Genomic DNA, 21237 nt, shown 5'->3' on the forward strand with positions numbered 1-21237 from the left:
CAAAGAAAGAGCCAAATATATCCCTAAGGCAATAAAGACGACTCCAAATGAATGATAATGTTGTGGCTTAACTAATAAGTAACTGTCACTTTTGTGTTTCCACTCGTACCAAGAGGTTAAAGAATCAGTAACTGTGCTTTACTTGTAGTGTTGCTTTATTTCCTATAAAAAATTCTGACTACTTACCGCTGAAACTGTCCAACAAACTAGTCGTAAAGCACCTGCTTTGTTCATTTTTACAAGCTTCCAGTTCTTTGTCAGACCTGCTTACGGCAGCTAAGGGAAGGTTGTCAGAGCTCAGATGAGCCCGTCTTCGTGATTACAGATCAGTCTACGTCTGCTACAAGCAAGAAAGCTGTCATCAGGTGAGGAAATTCCTCCAGGATGACATCATTATCTCCATTACTCCTGTGGAAACAGACATTCCTACACTCTCCTGTCTGCTTGTATTTACTGCAGAACTCACTCGCAGTGTGTGTTTGGGTGTGTGTAGAGTGTAACAATATACCAGGATTTATCTTTGCACTTCTTGCAATCGGCTGGCTCAAACACAAACACAAACACTGGTGTGGGACAGTGTGCTTGGCTGACGGCCACGTGTTGATGTCAGGCTGCATCAGACTCTGTGGTGGCATCAAGATGAAGAGCAGCGTTTGACCTGGACAGTGTTCTCTTGACACAGGCACAAGGCTTATAAGTGACTGTCTAGTGTGTGTCTGTGTGTGTCACATCTGACAACTCTGTACATGTTATGACATCCACAGGCAGGACTTCAGGACTCCGGAGGATGATGGCATTGTGATTCATAAACTGAAACACACACTTATACAACATCAATCACTCACTCTCTCACACACACACTCATTCTTTCCATCTTAAATCAGACTGTAGCTCTGCTGTTGTGTAACAGTTTCATTTTTATTTCCAAAAAATTTCCAAAAGCATAGTTTTTACATGACAAATAAAGACACGCAGCACATACACAGATAGCAAGGAAGGCCACAGACACGAGCAAGGCACACCCAGCGCTTTCTGGAAGTTGTTTCCTTACTTTGGTAAAGATGCTCTCTCCATGATAAGTGTCATACATTAAAGTAAAAGATCATCAGATACACAGACAGAAAGGAAAACTATTTGTTCCCCAGGACTTATCTTAAAGGAACAGTTGCATGTTAAGAATTTGAATGTTTTGGCGTCAAACTGAGAATCTGATGAAGAAGAAAAACATCAGTTTCATGTCTGAACAGTCTTTACATCAGGGATGTTGTTAAGACCTGGGCCTTGTTTGCCGGAAGCACCTAGATGCTTAGATAATCTTAATGTAGTCCCAAGATTAAGATCAGTTTGGCCGTGAGGTGTTTGTAGATAATGGGTCCCAGGTTTTCACAATGACTGGCAACAGGGAGAAAACTCCCGGCCTCGCTCCATCAAAATTGTAAAAAGCAGATAAATGGGCTGCACTTTCAAAAGTTAGCTTTACAATTTTCCTCTCATTCACCCACTTACACAGTTTGATAGTGGTACAGCTGCCATCAGCAGCAATTTTAAGGTTCAGAGCAGGATTGTACAGCCAACTCTGCAATTACCAGACAAGCTCTATTCCTGCTTAAACTGCCCCAATCGGCAGATCCCCAAGGCTGTCTTATTTTCACATGATAAACACCATGTTTTGTGATAACCTGCAATAAGGTATCCAACTACAAGAAAATCAATGGAGTGGAGGCTGCACCATGTCCTTTGTCAAGTCCATTATTCTCTATCAGTACCTCAGAGTGCATTATTGTGTTTATAACATGGCTGCTTACCAAATCATGAAGGTTATGATCAAACATTAATTGATTTGTAATGTTTGTGATGTAGCATGAATAAATATTGTTGTCTTAATCATCTGCAGCTTAAAACTTATCCATAGAATGTGAAGAAATAGCAGTTCTGACATAATCCTCTGGCTATGTATTGTGTTGCAGAGATATCCACTTAAGTTAGCATGCTAACCAGCTAGCCTCAGCCTGTCCAGGTCCAAAACTCCTGTGCTAATGGTTCAAACACCAACACTCTGCTAGTCTCCGAGCTCCCAACTCGGAAGCTGGCGCCATGGCTAACTGAGCTAACTCGCTAACGGAGGCTACAGTTAGCAGCAGTAAGCAGTTTCTTGCCTTTAATGCACCCGTTCACTTGAAGTATTTTGTGAGTTCATTATGAAAGGAACCTGCCAGCCAATCACAAGTCAAGACACCTGCAGTCACCAGGTAAGTTTGGCGGTTACTGGTGAATAAATAAATCTTGTTCACTGCACATAAACCACTCATTCAACAACAATGCCTTGTTTTTTGCATCTATACCTGCAATAGCTGATTTTATGACCACCTGGAGGCTGCGACCACAACACCGACACGATTTTATCTTTTAAATCCGATATGTAAACCTGATAGCAAGCCATTTACACGTCCAACAGATGCGGAGCAACGTTAGTTTTCATTGGGTGTTGTGTTTCTGGCCACCTGATTAATGTCCAGCGTTAACTCTCCTTGAGCTAAATTCTTTCTCTTAAACAACTCCTGAGGGAAATGCAAATGCAGATGTCCCTGATTAGAAACAGAATAAAACAGATACTTGAATGACCTTTGACCTTTATAATGGCCTTTTGTGTAAACAATTACTAGAGATTGTGTCTCCAGTAACTGTGTTTCTGTCTATCATTTAGTGCTGTGCAGATAGGTTATTTTTATAGAGCCTTTGCCAAAAATGACATTGAGGAGGGAGAAGAGAGTAAACCAAATGGTTATGGGCCAGAAAACCAAAACAATGGGCTAAATTATATCCTAAAAATCTCCATAGCTCCAGAGCTCTGGGGAACTACAGACCCCTGAAATTTCCCTGGGCTTGTCACTACAAGTAAAACCTTTCACATGAGTACCACGCCATGAGTTGATAAGAAGAAAAGGTAGCTGTGGAGTTCCAGGAATGTGTGTGGATGCTGCAAAGCCAACATTTCCCTGTGTACTGATGTCAATCCTCACATCCCAGCGTGAATTTGACAGCCGACAGCCATATTCCTAAAAACATGAAGCTGTTCCTTTAAATCGAGAAATACAAATCATGTAACTATCTATATTTACCAGACTGACGCCACTCGTACGGCTGCTTCGGATTACTTATAATCACAGTATAAGCGTCACTTTTTCTTCATATGTTGAGAGGCTTTGTGAGCATGTGAATAGCGATGTGTTGAGCTGCAAAAGAAAATAAAACAGCTCAAAGAAAAAAACGCTCCTGTAATGTAATTTCAGCACCAAGTGGCTAGTTATACAGCATAACTTACAAGCAGCATTTTTTTTTTTACATTTCTTACGTTAAAGCATTGTTTATCATATGGCTTGAATAGGTGTGGTAGGCATACTGTATATATTAAAACATTTGTCCAAATCCTTCAAGAGATTCCACAACCTGGGTAGCTTTTTAAAAAATCTCTTTAAGCTAAAATATCAACCTAAACATGATCAGACTCCCATCACAGACCAGATCTTCGGCTAACAGCTATTTGTTCTTTACAGCATTGGTTTTTATGTTTCTGGCATTTAGATGTCAAACCAGGCTGTGACTTCACACAGTGAAATGAAGCACGTGATGTAAGAAGGTATTTCACTTTCAGTCTAGATGCAATAACTAAACCACCTCGACATAGTTGGCTGGGTAAAGGCCCTCCCAGCCGTCATCCTTCATCCCCCGACACCAACCCTGATCATCCTCGTCTTCGATCTTCAAAAACTCCTCACCTGTGGGGAGACAGACATTTATTTTTTGTACTATAGAAAGTATTTTGAAAAAACTAAAAAAATAGTAATTAAAAAAGACTTTAAAGGAGATCTATTATGCTTTTTAGTTTTTTCCCTTCCTTTACTGCTCCTGAAACACCTCGTCAGTAGTCCCGCATTAAATTCTGTGACTTCGCACTACATCATCATGTCACACATTTGCAATCATTTATGCCTAGGAAGACTGCTGGCAAGGAAAACTGCTGCTCTGTTATTGTTTGCGGTGCTGGCTCAGGTGTGTGTGAGCTGACCAATCAGAGGAGATTGAGGGGCCATCCACATGGAAACGCTTTTGTGTGTGAATGCACATGTTTTGCATCGTTTTGACCGATAGTCAAAATGGATCCTGTAAACACACTTTTTTTGAAACCTGGTCTCAGGGTGGACAAATTTGAAAACGCCTCCCTTGGGTTCTCATTTGGACAGCAAATCTGCATACTTTGGGTATCGATGATGCCATCGCCTCACCCCTCGACCTCTAGCCTTCGACCTCTTAACACCGCGACATCACATAACAACAACAACAACAACAACAACAACAATGGCGGACTACATACAGAGCTCCAAAACTGAACAGTCAGAGAATACTGATGTGTTTTTTGAGCATTAAAGCATGTAAACCTATTCTAACGGTAAAATAATTACTCTTAAAATTAGCATAATATATCTCCTTTAAGAAAAAATAGGGTTCCAACTAAACGTCAAGTAAAAGTTGATGTGTATCAGCAGTCAAAAACCCAAATATGATAAATATACCAACACAGAAGAGTAATGAAACGATCACATTTAAAAGTCAGAACCAGTGAATAGTTCGCACTTTTACTTAAAAAGCTACTTATGAAAGTAAATTATTTATTATCCAATTAATTTCTGCTGAGTGATTAATCTTTTCAGCTCTAACGTTAAGGCGCAGCACCCAAGGGTACTGGGCACTAGTACCTAAGACGAATGCATGTAAAATCAATAAAGAACATCAAAACTGACTGAATGGCTTCTCCTACATTTAATGACTGTATGATGACTCAGTTTCAAGTGGACTTCTTTAACAAAGCTGGAGAAAACACCACGTTCACAAGGCAGTTTCAGTTTCGTAGCATGGCACGTATTTGTGTTTACCTGCTTTAAATGACAGCTCATCTGTCTCCTGGCCAACATAATCATACAGAGCTCTTACTCTCACGCCTCCAATCATCGCACTAGAGGAAGAGCGAGAGACAGAAAGAGGAGAAGAAGAGACAGAGAGACAGATGGATGTTTGATCAGCTGTACAACATCTACACGGCTTCAGATCTTTGTAAAAACTAACCTGGGCAGAACAATTTCCTCTGAAACACATTCACTCACCTCCTCTCTATCGTTGCTTTCTTTTCTACTTCTTTCTTCCCTTTACTTGGTTTCTTCTCGGGCGTCCATTCCTGACAATCATTTGAACAAAATGATGAGAATCAAAGTAAGAAATTAACATCAATTTGAGTAATAGGAAAGGCTGGAGATGGACGTATTCGTGACCTACCTGGAAGTGGGGCCAGTCGGTGGGCATGCCGGGCCCGTGGGTGTTTTTCCACCAGCGGAGGTCCTCGTGCTCATCGATGGCCATCAGTGTGTTGTGGAGCTCATTATACACGGCCCTCACACTAAATGAGTGGTGGGAAATAAAAGAGACAAACAATACAGACCTATAATCCATTGTCTTCAACTGATATTTCACCTCCTATCTTACACTTTTATTATTTACAGCGCACAGTTTAGCTCTGTCTGGCGTGTCATGGTTTGGGTTTTGGTTTGGTAAATTCCTGGAATGTCGTTTTTTCACTTCCTGTCAGTTTGTTGTCATTGTATGTGTGTTTTTATATGTGTTTTCTGAGTGTGTGCCCTTTTTTGTTTTCCCTCCTGTTTTCTTGCGCTCCTCGGCCACCTGATTTTCCCTCCCCACCTGTCTTGAATCTCCCTCATTAGCCCTCCCCTCCTTCCAGTATTTTTCCAACTTCAACTTCAGCCCCGTCCCGGTTTTTAGAGTTTTTCTGTTCATTTCCCTCACCTGTCTTTCTTTCCCTCATCCCCTCGTCAGTTTTATTTGTCTTTAAGTCCAGTCTCTTTTTTAGTCATCTGTTCAGTCTCTGTTATCCTGCTGTTCTGTTTGCTTGATGTGTTTACCGGTTCCTAGTGTTGCCGTGATCCAATTAAATCTCGTCCATTGTATTTCCTGCTTGCCATCTCATGCATTTGTATCCACTGTCCCTGCTCCAGCCTGACACTCCAAAAATGGTCACAATGCGATCCCGTGAATGCTCAAGATAATTCTTCTTGAGCGGCTGCTTTCATCCAGTTCTCCTGTTTACTATTCAACTGTGAGCTCAGCTACTGTCAGCATTAACATACAAACTAAGAACTGAATTGTCCGCCGAGTTTAAACCTCAGAACCTGTATTTAAAAAGACACTACAAACTCTTTCAGTGCTTAAAATTAAACTTCGATTTCAAGACATTTCGCAGGTGCTAGCACAAACCGGCAACTTTAGCTCATTGTAGTTTCAAAACAAACGGTCTGACTTTGTTGGACACAAAGAGAAACCGTTTCATTTTAACACTGAATATTTTGACTTGTCAAAGACGTGTTATCTGAGCCAAATGACAAAATAAAGGCTTCACATTTCTGTTGTCAGTTCAAATGTTTTCGTTGTTGATTGATTGTTTTTTTCTACATTAAAACATCAGCCAGTCAGCCTAATGGTAACAATTTCCTTGAAGTGGTTCCTCATAAGGTTTTACAGTGCATCGTAATCTGAGAATTATATAATAAACGCAGCATGCAGGACTGCAGGAGGTGGAATACTTGCTGGGGCAGCTGTATACTTAATGACGTGACATTAATTTTAATTCAACCTGCTGATGCCCCTCGGATGGTTACTGTTACTAAATTTGTTTAAATTTCCAATTGGCAGATAATCCACCTGCACTGCCATCCAGAACATTTTAGTAAGTGTAAACCAACACATTAAGCAGATTAATAGAGTATTTAATTTTTCTCATCTACCCGATATCCCCCTGTGGCCCCTGAAGATTTTATAAAGTAATTAACTTGCTGTCTTGGCTATTATTTCATTTCAGTTCATTGTTGTTCACCTCTCATTGCTGGTGATGTCCAGGTGTTTGTGGATGGAGAGGAAGGCCTGTTTAAGGAAGACAATCCTCTTGCGCTCCTCATCCTGCGACTGGTCAAAGATGGACTCCATCTCCTCCATGTAGCGCGGAGCGTAGCGGTTCACCTCCTCAAGGACTTTTTCATAGCGGGCTCGAACCTATAAACAACAGGGACACGTTTAGTTTATAAATCAGTTTGTTTTCTTGTTTACTTTTTATATACTTCTTCTTCAATCTTCTACATATCTGCTATTGATCTGTATGTGACCTTGAGAAGAAAACCTAAGCCAGAAACTTCAGGATGCCTATTGGTATTTGTAGTCTCTTAACCTATCCTCTGACAGCTGGCTCTGTGAGATGACATGATCTCCATAATCCATTTTGCCAAACCATTGTAGATCCGACCAATCAGTGTCCTATGAGGAACTACTGGCAGGTATGAGTGTAGTTTAGATGTGACAACCAGTGAGAGAAGCAGCTGTTTGCTCCAATCAGGAGGTTAGCATAGATGCTGCTTTTGCATCAGCAATAACTGGAAAATGTATTTTATTAAAACACTGAAGGTTTTCACTCTCCGCTGGCTTCAGCAAGAGTTTGTTTTACCAATGGGCTTCGCTACTGTTGATCTGATTGGTTAAATGTCCAATTTGTAAGAAGTTGATTTTTGAGTCTCATTCCCAACTCGTCAAATACTGACACCATGGGACGGCGGCCGACCTGACCTACAATCTCAAAGCGTCAGGATTTGACAAGTTTGGAATGAGACTCAAAACTGCACTTTCTAGCAAACTGGACCTTTTTAAAGTTAGCCTTGATGGTGACAGACAGATGGTTTGTCCGATCACCTGCCAAGTATTTTTTGAAAAATGTCTGCCCTTTTCCCAACAGTTTTCTGACGGCAACCTCCCAGATGGTTTGTCACACAAAACCATCTGGGAGGTACTTTGGATCTGGCTCGTCAGGCTAGTTTCTTGGCGCCACAGATTGTCAATCTGTGAGACAGCCTGAGACAGGCGGCATGAAAATGCATTGCATGGCTGTGAGCTTGTGTATGTGCGTTAAGTACAAAACAACTTTGGGATCTGCTTGAAAAAACAGCCCCTGATCGATTGTTTAGTGGGGTTAAAACAACTGATTTTTACAATATTGGTGAACTCTAGTGGCCGTAGTGATTATGACAAGAGCAAAGAAGGAAGTCGGATGATGGCGGCTTGGGGTGAATAGATGGGTCAAACACAGGACTTTCCCCCCGGAGGCCATTGTTATTGTGCAAAAACACTGCTCTGCTCGTGGACTTGACCATTGGCAAAATGTCAAGCCAACAGATGAACATAGGAACACCAGTTGCAATCAAAATTCAGTAAAAAAACCCCCAAAACACTGAAAATAAGAGCTGGATGAAACGTGTTGCTCACCTTCTCGGCCTCCTGTTGAGCCAGCTCTCTCTCCTCCTGGATCTTCTTCTGTTTGTCGATGGCGACGTCCGGGTTTCCCTGAGCGTGTGCCTCCCGCTCCCTGGCCGCCTGCTCCTTGCGGCTCACTTTGTGGTACGCACGTCTGGCTTTATCCAGCTGTGGACAAATCAGAACTTTACTTATCATTTGCAGGCGTGAATGGTGTGTCTGTCTACTTTACCTAACACCAAAACCCCTCCCATTCATTGAAAATCAATTGCACATTCTATTTTTCTTTGAAACTTAAGACGCACCTGACTTTGAAAAAGTATCTTGCTGATACCTGAAGTTAAATAGCGGTGCATTAGGTCTCCGTGGTCCAAATTTAGATCTTGAATTGAGGCCATTTACTTAATGAGTGCCTATTTGTGATGCTGCAGCCACTCTCAGTATGTATGAAGTATTGATTCCCTGAGGGGCTCCTGTATATTTTTAAACCAAATATGTAGTTCTCTTGTCCTTAGCTGCTTTTGAACCACAGAAAAACCTTGATTCAAGAGGCTCATTACTCTTAAATGCATGAGAGAAACTGTTTAGAAGGGGGTTTTGTGCTTAAAGTCCCGAACTGGATGGTAAAATGTGATTTGGGAATGCGACAGATGCTCCCAAAACAAACACTGAAGTGTTGTGACTGTAGTATCCGACTGCAGCTGTACTGAAGGGATGTGTGGATCTGAATTAATGCAGATTAGGAAGTTGTGGGGGGGGGGAAACATGATGTTTAGTTCACTTTGAAACTGCTTGACAAGCAGCAGTCTAAATTTGGACCGTGAGGAACATTTGGTACCTTATTTTAGGTTGCATCCAGTTTTTATCTTCACAAAGCTGAAACAAACTACTATCCGTATAATCTGTTTAAGGATATCACTATGTCTTATTTTGAATACAAAAGAGATCTAAAAATAAAATAGACGAGAAAAAAAACATAATTTTCGCTATGTTTTTACCTCTGGGGAAGTGTCCCATTCGTAACTATTTACACTGCTCTAACTTAAGCAGAAAATGGTGCATCAAGCCCACAGCAAATAGCAAGAAATCGATAAAGAAACGTTTTTTAGGGCCTTTATGTGAACGTCTTGAGATCAATTCTTCAAATTTGGCACAAATGTCCACTTCAGTCTCCCTTCAAGAACAAAAATAGATGCCTAAATACTTCCATGCGTTGGCACTGCCCTCAATGAACGAAGGAGGTACTGCTCCGTTGGTGCTTATCCGTAAGCTTTCAGGAAACTTGTAGAAACATGGAGGAAATGAATGCAGAATACGGACAGAAGGCTCTCTCTGTCTACATAATGTGTATCTAACGTTTAGCATAGATTAGCCGCTAGACTCAAGTATGAATTGATCAGATTTTGGTTGTCAAAGGTCACAGTGACCTCATGGCATCCAATCCACATGAACGCAATATCTGATTGCGTGAATTTCTTTAAATTTGGCACAAATGTCTACTTTGTGGAGAGGACTGATTAGATTTTGGTGGTAAAAAGTCACTGTGACCTCACAAAACACACATTGACAATTGATGTGCTATGACAATGTCTAACAGGATAAAATAATGAGGCGAAGACATTTCCTATATAATACGGTTACAGATCAACCTCTCCGTCACATCATTATGTTCTGCAAAAAATGCTCTGAACGTTATTTTAGTGCCATTACTCGGGAATAGCATGGTGGATACAACTGTGAGGGCAGAAAAGAAAAGAAAAAGTCTTTTCAGGAAAATATCAGAAAGGCTCCTTTTCATCTCAGCTTGCTGTCTGTGTCTGATTGGCTGCCAGAGTGTTTCACCTGGTGAACCAGACACAAAGCAAACATGTCATTGGCAGACAGTGTGTTGTTCGCGGTATTGAAGAGTAAAGACTACACCAGCCTCCAAATGGACCAAAGTGACATTTTCTGTTCAATTTGCTGCAGCTGAGCCGCTAATTAGCTAACTATCCTGCAAACCGACATCAGTGGTGCACTTTTCCCTGCGGAGCGTTTGCTTGGGCGCTTTCATAATAAGCCAAGGTGCAGGACAAGATGTGTGCTCATGTTTATAATTCAAATGAGAAGGAGACTTTAGCAGGAAAGCTATTATGGGTTGTTCAGTCTGTGGCTCCTTTGTAGCAGGCTGCTGTCTGGCTCAGTGCAACCGTCTGCGCTGCCAATGATAAAACACTGACGTTACTGCTTCATGCAAGATTTAACTCAGGTCTCCATCTACGTAGATGAGCACCTAAGAATCTAAAATGACATTTTTTTTCCCTTTTGGTTTCTGATTTTATTTCTCAAAGGACAAAAAAATTTATAAATTAAATTTCCATTTGACTTTAACAGGTGCACTGGCATTTTACATGTCATCCAGAAGTGAAGCCTGGATTCATCATTATATCAGTGTTTGAGGCTACAGCTTTTAATCATTAGTACAATCCGATGGAAAAAAAAATAACCCACAGAATCTGGCTTCTAAATATGAAAAAATTCAGACCTTTTTAAGTCGTTTGGCCCAAGGTTTCTGAGCACGTATAAAGCCCGTCTCAATGTCCTGGGACTCCTTGAAGCCTCCGAATAACTTCTTGTGGAAGGTGTCCTTCTGCCAGGTCCTGACCCGGTCTCCATCCTCCGACACCAGAGAGCGACAGATGGAGGCGTGTAAGGAGGCGAGTCGGTCGGCGGAGGACAGAAAGCACTGCCAGGCCTTCATCAGAGATCCATACAGAGGACCTGAGGGAGGAGGACAAACACGAGGGAATCATGAATTCCTGGAATTTTCTTTGGTACTTTAGAAAAATCCTCATAATATGAAACAGCAAATCCAAACAAGAAGGTTACCACCTCCTAACACAAAAAAAAGAAATGTTATTATCACAGTGTGCTGACACATCTAGCCGAGGCTGCAGCTGCAGTACTCACTGGAGTCCACGACTGGCTTCCACTTGTTACTCCACTCACTGAGCTGCTGGGCGTACTGTCTCTCCACGCGAGCTCTCTCTTGGAAACACGCCACAATGTCATTACAGGCCTGGAAGGAGTCCTCTGTTCGCTTTACGGTGCGCTGATAGTTCCCAGGCTGCCAGGTCAGAAAGAGAGAGGAGCTACTGTTAACACAACATAAACAGGAGGGCGGAGCGAGGACCAGCTGACTGATGCTTGATAGCTCTCATAGCCCTGATACTAATATGCCATTACTATCTTTTTTTTTCTTTTTTTTTTTGGGATTGAGAAAGCCGAAAGTGGCCAATATTTTAGCCAGTATTCAAAACAGTCTTTTAGTGTCACAGTTTCCATGCCAGAGAAAGCAAAATTGTACATCTGCTCAAAGTTTATTCCTGGCAGAGCGGCACCAGCATGAAGGCCATAAACTGATTTAGACAAACTAAATTAGAAACTAAAACTGAACACTGAGACGGTCCCATCCAGCTCCTCTACTCTTACTACTACCACTGGCCTACAACTACTATATACTGCTCTGTTACTATGGATAGTTGTACTACTAATGTTAGTATTATTGATATATTAGAACTACAAAACCGACTGCTACTCTGCTTCTGTAAGTTCTAACACCGTCTATTGTTAGGAGTCCTTTGATTACTTCTCTGTTTCATTGAGGTGTTCCCTCTAAGTCGTACCAGTTAACCAGCATGAACAAACCCTTGAACTGGAGCAGCTAAATGGAACGTGGCCATTGATAATGTTGTTAGTAACACCTGCGTTTGACATTTCACAATATCCACCATGTGAGAAGTCTATCAGCGCTGCTCATACTGTTTCTTTTTTCTTCCTCTTTAACATTAAACAGTCACTTTTGGTCCGTGTCTCAGTCTTTGGTCAGTGAGTCATAAAAAGGCTCCAGCTTGCATCCTCATCTCCTCTCACAGCTGTGAGGCTGCCGCAGCAGACTCAGGTCGGCCTCCACGTGCCACAAGTGACACTTTACTGGCATTAAGTTTCCTGTGGTAAACTCTTAATGCCAGCGGCAGCGCGGGGTGTGGTCGCTGGACATGAGGACGAGGCCGGAGCCATAAAAAGCCAGACGGAGAGAGGGAGAACAAGAGGGCAGCAGAGGCAAGGCCCTGAGTGTAATAACATATCTGAAGCAAATGTGTTGTTTGTAGATGTGGTATTTGGAAATCTCTCTGCAATTTTCCTGGCAGCCGCCGTCAGCCTCCTACTCAGCACTCGCTCCTTCTCCCTTTCTCACTCTCTGTCAGACTCTTTCTGTTACTCACTGACACATTAAGACAGCCGGTCGCAAGTTTCCTGGAAACCCCGATACGTTGTCTTGTTGCGTTAAATCATCTGAGGCAATGCACTTATCGTAAATACCATAAACTTAAAATATGCGAGTGAGAAAGAGGGATAAGGGAGTCGTACTTTCTCGTGGATGACATTTTCGCTTGTCAAACAAAAGTGTAACTAATAACGTCAATTAGGGAGTTCCATCTGCCGCCGTCGTGCACGCTGACTCGCTGTCATGGCTTACAAGGAGCGCGTCGTTAATGTTGTTAGTTACACCTGCGCTTTTTCCGATGTGTCAAGTCAAAACGTCTGCATCTTCCAACAGGGATCTATATCAGACTCATCAGGCTCATGTCAGCACGCTTCTCATATACGGTTCACTTGAAGTTCACCCGGGAAAATGAAAATATGGTCATTATCTACACCGTCAGAAACAGGGGAAGCACAAGAGTGCGTCGGTATCCCCCAAGGTACAATCTACACTAATGTGGCCCCTAAGGCTCAAAGGTAACTATGTGCACCTTTTGAAAGCCAAAAAGGAACAAGTACGTGCTGTTTTTTCTCTTAAAAGATCAAACAAACCACAAGAGTAAAACACAAATACCGAATATCAAGAGTACAGAAGCTGTACCGTAGAGGGAATAGCCCCAGTGACATGCCGATGTACCCCGAAAGGTAGGAATATAAACCTTCTTTTATGAAAGGGGTATGCTGATGGAAAGACAGGTGATGTCTCGTAGTACGCAATCATGCGTTGAGGGTGTAAATATTGTCTTTTAAAAATTAATTTGGGCTCTCAGGGCTTCCAGAGACTTGGATTACGCCGGATGAGGCTAAATGGAACCATTTTAGGAGGTAGTGCCCATCTGCCTCAGTTGCAGATCCAAGCTCAAGAAATGTTTTGTCGACTCTGAAACTTCAACGTGAGGAGATCATGACTGAATTTTTCATTTTGGGGTGAACTTATCTTTTAATACGTTACTCGCAGTACCTAGTGCACAGTTGATATTACAAGCCACAGCAGTCTTATTTTTCTTTGGCAAACTCTCTGTAAGATGATATTTTATTCTTCGGAGCACAGACGACTCTGGTGAGCAGCCCTCTGCTTCCCACAGTGACTTGCGTTTGTCACACTAAGACCTAAACCTTTGTTCCTGACAACTAATTGGCATGGTGCTCGATCCTAATGGGACTCTTAATTAGTGGTTAATTAAATGCAGGTGCATCAGAAAGGTCAAGCAGTTAGGTCTTTGTATGTCCAAACATTTAGTAAATGCTAGCAGCAGTATGAGTATACGTAGATGTGTGTGCTTCACCTTCCAGGCGTCACCTCGTCACACAATCTAAAGTGATTAGAATACAGTGTGTACGCAGTGTGCACCCGGAGTGTAAAAGTGATTTATTTTCACACTGACAACCTTCGCAAAAGGCAATCACAGCCCCCTGTGTGCCTTTAATGAAACACTGTAGTTTCCTCTTGCCTTAATCAGAATCAGTCGGGGTGCTTCTCATCAACGCCGCCCCCCATCCCCGCTTCTCTCCCTCTTTTCCTTACTTTCTTTCTTTCTGCCTCTGTTGTGGTTTGCACTGACTCTCCTCACTCGTCTGAGAATTAAACAGAAACAGCTGAGGAATCCAGTTTGAGGCCAGCGGCGACGCTGCGGAGACCCAGTCGGCCAATCTCTGAGGCAGATGCAAATCCGCTACTAGAGAAATCTGTCCAAGCAACAAGATACTGCGGTAAAGGAAAATGGCCACGGTCGTCCATTGAAAAAAAAAAATCCCATCACACATATTTAACCGATCCTATCTGCACTCTGAAAGCGTGTCAGTGCACTGAGGGAAGGCTGGGAACGGCTGGCAGAAGTAGCAGCATCATGAACGGGAATATTAGCAGTTATCAAGCTACCAATGGTCCCAGTAAAAAAGCATTGAAGCAGTAGTAGCGTAAAGGACAGGATCAGTGATAGTAAATGTCGTAGCAGCAGTACTTTAGTAGTGGTCGTGACAGTGACAGGAGTAGTATTAATGGCAGCAGAAATGGTAGAAGTAAACCATGTTGATGCCAGTTTATAAGTTCACGTCCTTCCAAAGTGCTTTCAAACCAAACATCAGTGCACTAAACAAAACATTTCCTTTTCACGAGACACCACAGCTTTAAAACAATAGATTAGGAGCCTGACGCCTGACAGGAATGTTTGTCTTTAACAAATGAAGAGGTCGAAATCAGTCCAGAAAAACATTTCACAATACGCAGCCGATTAAAAAGCCTTTAGAGTCTGTGTCTTTGTGCCAAATCTGTATTCATATTTGAGCCTATATAACCTGTAATCCAATCACTCCATGCATGTTTATTGTGGGGGGGATAGAACATATGTTATAGGGGTGTCACGATATACCGATATTGACGATAATCGTGATATTTTACAATTAAATATTCATGTTGTGTAAAAAAATCCAGCACCTCTTACATGATTTCTTTGTCTTTCCATTATTTCAGTTTCATAGTAGGTGGTGGTAATGCGATTTAACGCTGGTTGCCACCCGCCATAAACAGGAAAGAAAAGAACACGCAGTAACTAGCTAGACGACAGACGAGAGCAAGACACCATCTACAACGGTGGGTAGATATGATAATACCGGGTATAGAATTTGCCTTTGTATTAGGAAATGAATGTGTACAAAGGACTGATGTAGTAAAATAAATACTCAATCTTACTTCTTCTATGTTACAAAATATATATTTGTGGTTGTAACAAAATCCCACGGCACACCTGGCATTGCCTCATGGCACACCAGCGTACATCATTAGGAGAACAGTGGTTTAAAGGCCCAGTACCGTGTCAGTGATCTCAGCATGTCTCTATATAATCTGTAGAGAGTAAAGAGGACAGTAACAGTGTAATACGGGACCCAGGACTGAGTCCAAAGTGTACACCGCAGCATATCTATTAGTGTGAGTACTACACTTGTATACACCACAGAATTCACCGTTGTTGCAATCCTCTTGAAGTGGTGGTGACATTGCAAATACAAAACAAAAGAGCTTAGGTTTGCAGTATAATGACAGACAGGCTTTGAGCACGGCGGGCAGGATGACACAGACAGGAACTGGACTGGAAAGACATCCAGCACAACAGGAGGCTGCCAAAATTACAGGAGGGGGAGAGATGAAAGTGGGGCAGCCCATCGAGGCCAACGGGAGACAAAGCCAATATTAAAGCGGTAGCACACTCAAATTAGGCAGTCAGGCACTTTGAAAAAGTTGGAAGTGTTTAGAGCTTTAAAACGCGGTGCCAAAACAGATCTGTGCCATGTAAACAAGGGCGCAGGACAATTTACAAAATGGGAAAGTAAAATAATATGTTTGTGACCGCTGCTGAATTGGAGTTTAGAAGATTCAGATAATTTACAGTAATTTGTATGAAAAAAAATAATTATATAAAATATTTATACTCTATTTGATACCTATTAATTTTTCTTTTTCATCTCTTTTCTTTATTCTTTCCCGACCACAGCGATGACTGACAGCCATCCCCTCTATTAACTCGGCCCTGGATTTGAACTCGGCGGTCATTGTTCTGGAAGCGAAGTTCGCCGAGTTTGTTGAATAATGTCTCAAATATTTGTGGGATTTTTCCTTCAATGTCTTTCATGCCACATCTCGGTTGAGATCTTATTCTAATGGTCTTGGGAAACATGCTTTTTGGCTTTTCTCGCAACAAATATGGAGCAGCGGTAAGCTTTGCCTGTTAGCTGAGACTAAAGAACGGGGGAAACAAGCGACCTTACTCTGTTTAGGGTAACAAAACTAACTACCACTGGAGTCTTGTCAGTGAGAGGAGGAGCTCAGAGATTACTGTTAAACTTTAAGAATTATAAAGAGGATTTATGTTCTCTTGTGTTTATCAACCGGACTGCAGCGGCCATCTGCAGAGGGGGCCTCCAGTGTCGGGTGTTAGTGCACTGAGATGTTGTCTGTTGACTGGAGCTGCAGGGGAAATGCACTTTACGTCATGAACATGAAGAGAGAGGATAAGTGTGCTCGGTGTGGTGGGTGCTGAGTTCAGTGAGAGGTTAACCTGAATTAAAACACAGACACACACACACATACACACACACACACACACCCTCAGTGTGTGATGTTGCTAACTAGTTTACAGCAAATTCACAGTGAAGTAATCCGTCTGTTTAGGGCGAATAAACACTTGCACATAAGTTACATGAAGAAACAAAAGTGATTCTGCAGTCAAAGTGACCTCGCTGGTGGTGAACGCACCATTAAACAACCACTACTGCTGATGAAAATCCATCTGACGTGACTCAGGCACGAATATGATGTTTTGATGTCACGTTAGTCTCGTCCACCGACTTCCTTACTCACTCTCTAACTGTCTCTTGTAAGTTATAGCGAGAGATAACCGAATGAAACGCGCCAGTTCTCTGGTTTTGAACATTGTTGGAAACATTTGGACTAATGTAAGTACACAGCCCCTCAAAATATGTAACCAACGTCTAGTTGTTTACCCTTATTGTATCTTTAACGTTTCTGTATGCAGCAGAAGACCCAGCAAAAAAAAAACAACAGGCAGTACTGTAGCAGAATAATGATGTGAGAGAGAGAGGAGTGAAAATTGAAAAAAAAAAATAAAAAAAGAAACTTGTCCCGGATCCCCAGAGACATGACCCCTGTGCTATACAGTTTACTTTATCGAGCAAACACAGACAATCAAACACCTAATGAGCTGAGCATTATCACAGAAACCTTGCCGGGAAGCAGTTAACCCAAGAGGGGTGTTGGGAGTGTACAGTGGTTACTGTTCACATTCGAAGAATGAGGGCGCAGCCTTGTTCACACTGATATGTAGCCTGACAGACAAAACTGTTTGGTCTGTCTCTTAATGGTAAGGTCATTGAGACTCAAGAGACCAAGGGACTTATTAACAGACAAACACACACACACACGCTCAGGCTTACCATCCAGAAGCTGCGATTGTTGGCATCTTCGGGGCTGTTCTCTGAGGGAAGCGTTGACATCCTGTTCTCTGAAAGAGTAAGGATTGCAGGATTAGATTAGAGATTAGAGATTAGAGTACAGTATCACTCTGCCTTTTAATCCGCACGCTGACCTTTCTGTGATTGCCTTCCACGTGCAGCTAATGAAAGCTTCAGGGCTCTGTAGCTACAGTGTGAAAAATCAAATGTTATCTAAGTCAGACGTTCAAAAAAACGAGCCTTTTCTTGAGGGACGATCTCGACGGTGATGTTACATTTCGGTTCAGCGCAAGTGATCACATTCCGGCAATGTGCGAGCTTTATATTAAATGTTTTATTCTTGTGTGATTATCTCGTCACCGAGGCTACACCATGAAACAGCTTTAAGACCAGCAAAAATCCTCATACTGAAGTCAGTGGAGCACCACATCAGGAAACATGTCAACTCAGACTTTTTTTTGTCAGTCGAGCCGCCCCAGCCCTGTCAGATGAACTCAAGTACCCATGAATCGATAAAACCCTAGTATTTAAACTTAATATTTAAACTATTAAAGCTCCATTTTATTCATTCAACCATTTATCCATTGCTTTAGTTATCTCTTAGTGCACCTTGTAGTGCTCTGGTGTCCTGATGTATGGAGATATGTTTCAATCAAATCATAATTTCTCTTCTATCAAATTACTTGAGCTATTCCACATCTTCTCATATGCAGAAGTGCATCCAGCTGGGAATCACTGCTCTAATATGTGCCTATTTGAGGATCTATGATACGAACACTTTTGACATCCCCTCAGATAAATGGCTGCTGCGCTCTTGTCATGATTAATGTGAACATATACAACAGGTGCGGGATGAGTCAGTGCCTGAACAGTATAATGACGGCTCTGTACAACCCATTAAAGGCTCGCAGTAGCTGCAGGAAGTTGATGTGTACAGTTAATTTGAACCAGGGGTGTACAGTAAATCGAGGCAGCATGCACGCCGTAATAACATCTGCGAGCATTGGAGTATCCTGTCCCAGCATTCCCAGCCTTGAAACACGAGCGATCCTAAAATAAACCGAGGGTAAAGGTTAGCACATCCTATCATTCGCGTTCACTTTCTTCCCATGCTGGTAGCCTTGTCCGCTCTCTCTGTCGTTGTAATAAGAAGCTGTAATCAACAAGCACACATCGCAAGAGCGTAATAAGCTGTGTGTTGTGCTTCTGCGTGACTCAGAATCAAGTGATCCACGCTCAGTAGTTGTGATCTCTGAATTGTGCTTCCACTTCTTAAAAAAGAAACTTTTCCAGTTAAATATTTAGGCACAAAGCAGGTTTTTTTTTTTTTTTTGCCTTCTGGTGTTTCAAACTGAGCTGAACTCCACCCCAGACGCAGCCTCCATGTCTTGCCTGTTTTCCCTCCCTGCAGCCATCGCTCCCCGTGGCTCTGCGAGGCGCACAATTAGATTCAATGATTTTCCTCCACATTCTGCTGTTCACGGGGCATCACATGCTCCACACAGAGCGTAATGTCATGCCTCTCCCCGCATGAATCTCCCTTCAGCTCGCCTCTGCCGCTTCTCTACCACCGAGGAGTCTGGTAGATTACACAACCCTGCCATCTGCAAGGGGGGGTCAGAAAAATAATGAATTGTCTCCCTTTTAACCTTTGACCTCAACTTCCTGTCGCCTTGCTGACTAACTCTCTTTGGGGGTATGGCTCTGCCCGAGTTTTCAGAGAAATGTGAGGGTGGAGGATCTCTCAGCTGTCTCTGTTGATGTCAAATAATTTGGTGCATTCCTGCAAGTTTTAACTACACTTTACACTGTATATAAGATTTACCCTAAAGGGCACAATAGTGTCAAATCTATCCGGCTTAGCCTGTCTCTCAATTATGATTTCATGCTTTTTACAGGCACTACATCCCTGTGCAGATATGTTGTGCAACTCCATATCTAATGGAATGAATTTGACGGCTCCTCAGGCCTTTCAAACAGGATTTCATAGACTTAATAATCAATTTAAACACCCACTTAAAGGTGCGCCAAGAAATTTTAATCCGAAGAGAAAGCTCTTCATTGACCTGAAAGAACACCACAGTTTCCTACTGTTCTACTTTGTTTATATGTGGCGGACCCTGCCACCTTTCTAGCTTCAAACAGTGTGCTGGGGACCTCTGAGAGCAGCTTTTTTATCCAATTATGGACAGAAGTAAAAAAAGTATTTCAGAGTTAAAATACTGAGTTTGAATTCCTTCTCTAAAAACTACATAATGCCCCTTTAAAAAATAAATTAAAATGTTGCAACAAAAGCCTGGACTCTAACTTCCATCTGTGTCTCTGTCGTCTCTGACATTTGTGAGGCACATCCCCAAAGTTTAGCGTGGTAAAATATGTCTCAACCAATCGCATTTGCATACTACTTCATCCTATAAGTACAACACAGATTAAACTGTACAACTTGCCACCTACCAGCACAGATCTAATTCCACCATGCGTCCTGCAACCTTTTTATAATCTCTTGGCAGGTCTGACAGGAAATTTGTTCTCCCCCCATGCACAGTTTTTTTTTTAAAAAAGGCCTGAAGTGATCCAGTAATCTGTCCAGCACCTAAAACTCCAACTTTACATGTATAAAAATCCTAAAATAGTAAAAAAAACGAACAAAAAACTGAAGCTCCTTTTGGATCATAAGAGCGTCCAACCAAGCAACTCTTTCACCCCTCTATCCACAGACACACACACACACACAAACACACACGTACACACACACACACACTCCTCCCCCTGTCCCCGTTTCATCTGTCACACATAACTCACCACACACACATTGCATAGAGGAAATATATAGTAACAAATGAACACACAGAGCAGAAATAGGAGCTCGGTCACCCCGTCAGATCTCTCTGAAACGCAGCTACTCAGCCGTGGACGGCGAACAAACTGCTCAAAGTTTCTTACCTCTTTTTTAAATGTTGGGGCCCCTCTCTGCTTCAACCCCCTTTTTTCTTCTTTTGTTCTTCTTCTTCTCCTTTTTTTTTTACCCCGGTTCAATCTTCGTGCAGACTCTCGGGCTCTTTTTCTCTCCGTCCCGTCCTCTTTTTACACTTCTCCAACTTTGATTTTCCACTCGTTCTGGACAGTGCTGCTCCTGCTCTTCCCCTTTCTTTGGCCCACTGTTTGTGTCAGATGAGTTGGCTTCTTTTTTTTTTTTTTTTCCCTCCCTCACACACTCCCACCCTCCCTCTCTCATATAGTCTCCCTCTCTCCCTCTCTCTCTCTCTCTCTCCAAAACAGCTGCAGGGATCTTAGTCTCTTGTTCTTTGTACTTCACCACTTGTTGGAGATAGATCTCTCTCTCTCCCTTTTACCGTCAGAGTCGTGTCAGTGAAGAGTTTTATTGTGTTTTGTGTGTGTGAGGTGAATCAGACGATAACTGAGTCACACGGCCAGAGTATCTGTGTGTGTGTTAATTGGTCCATTAACCGTGTTTTACCATTTATCAAAGAAGCATGAAGCAGCATGACCAGATAAGGGAAACTCCATCTCCTCTGTGCTTGTCTTTATACCCCCTCTTTCCTCCCTTCAACATTCCCTCGGGATAGTTTGGTAGGCCTGCCTCCACAG

General features: G+C 42.3%; 1 protein-coding gene across 2 annotated transcripts; it reads right to left on the reverse strand.

Annotated features, from left to right (window-relative positions):
• Window positions 1-897: 897 nt before the first annotated feature.
• On the reverse strand, window positions 898-20816 carry LOC115576222 (protein kinase C and casein kinase substrate in neurons protein 3). 2 transcript variants are annotated; one of them, XM_030408721.1, is made up of 10 exons: window positions 20572-20816; window positions 17611-17678; window positions 11308-11464; window positions 10883-11118; window positions 8371-8526; window positions 6938-7113; window positions 5329-5449; window positions 5160-5230; window positions 4932-5011; window positions 898-3776 (listed from the first exon to the last, which is right to left on the reverse strand). In XM_030408721.1, the coding sequence occupies exons 2-10, from the start codon at window positions 17668-17670 to the stop codon at window positions 3667-3669; spliced, it is 1167 nt and encodes a 388-aa protein (XP_030264581.1). In that variant the 5' UTR covers window positions 17671-17678; window positions 20572-20816; the 3' UTR covers window positions 898-3666. The 2 variants fall into 2 exon arrangements, with proteins under 2 accessions (XP_030264581.1, XP_030264582.1); XM_030408722.1 differs by lacking the exon at window positions 20572-20816 and adding an exon at window positions 20083-20351.
• Window positions 20817-21237: the final 421 nt, after the last annotated feature.

Source organism: Sparus aurata, chromosome 23 (assembly GCF_900880675.1).
Source record: "Sparus aurata chromosome 23, fSpaAur1.1, whole genome shotgun sequence".
NCBI classification, from domain to species: Eukaryota; Metazoa; Chordata; class Actinopteri; order Spariformes; family Sparidae; genus Sparus; species Sparus aurata.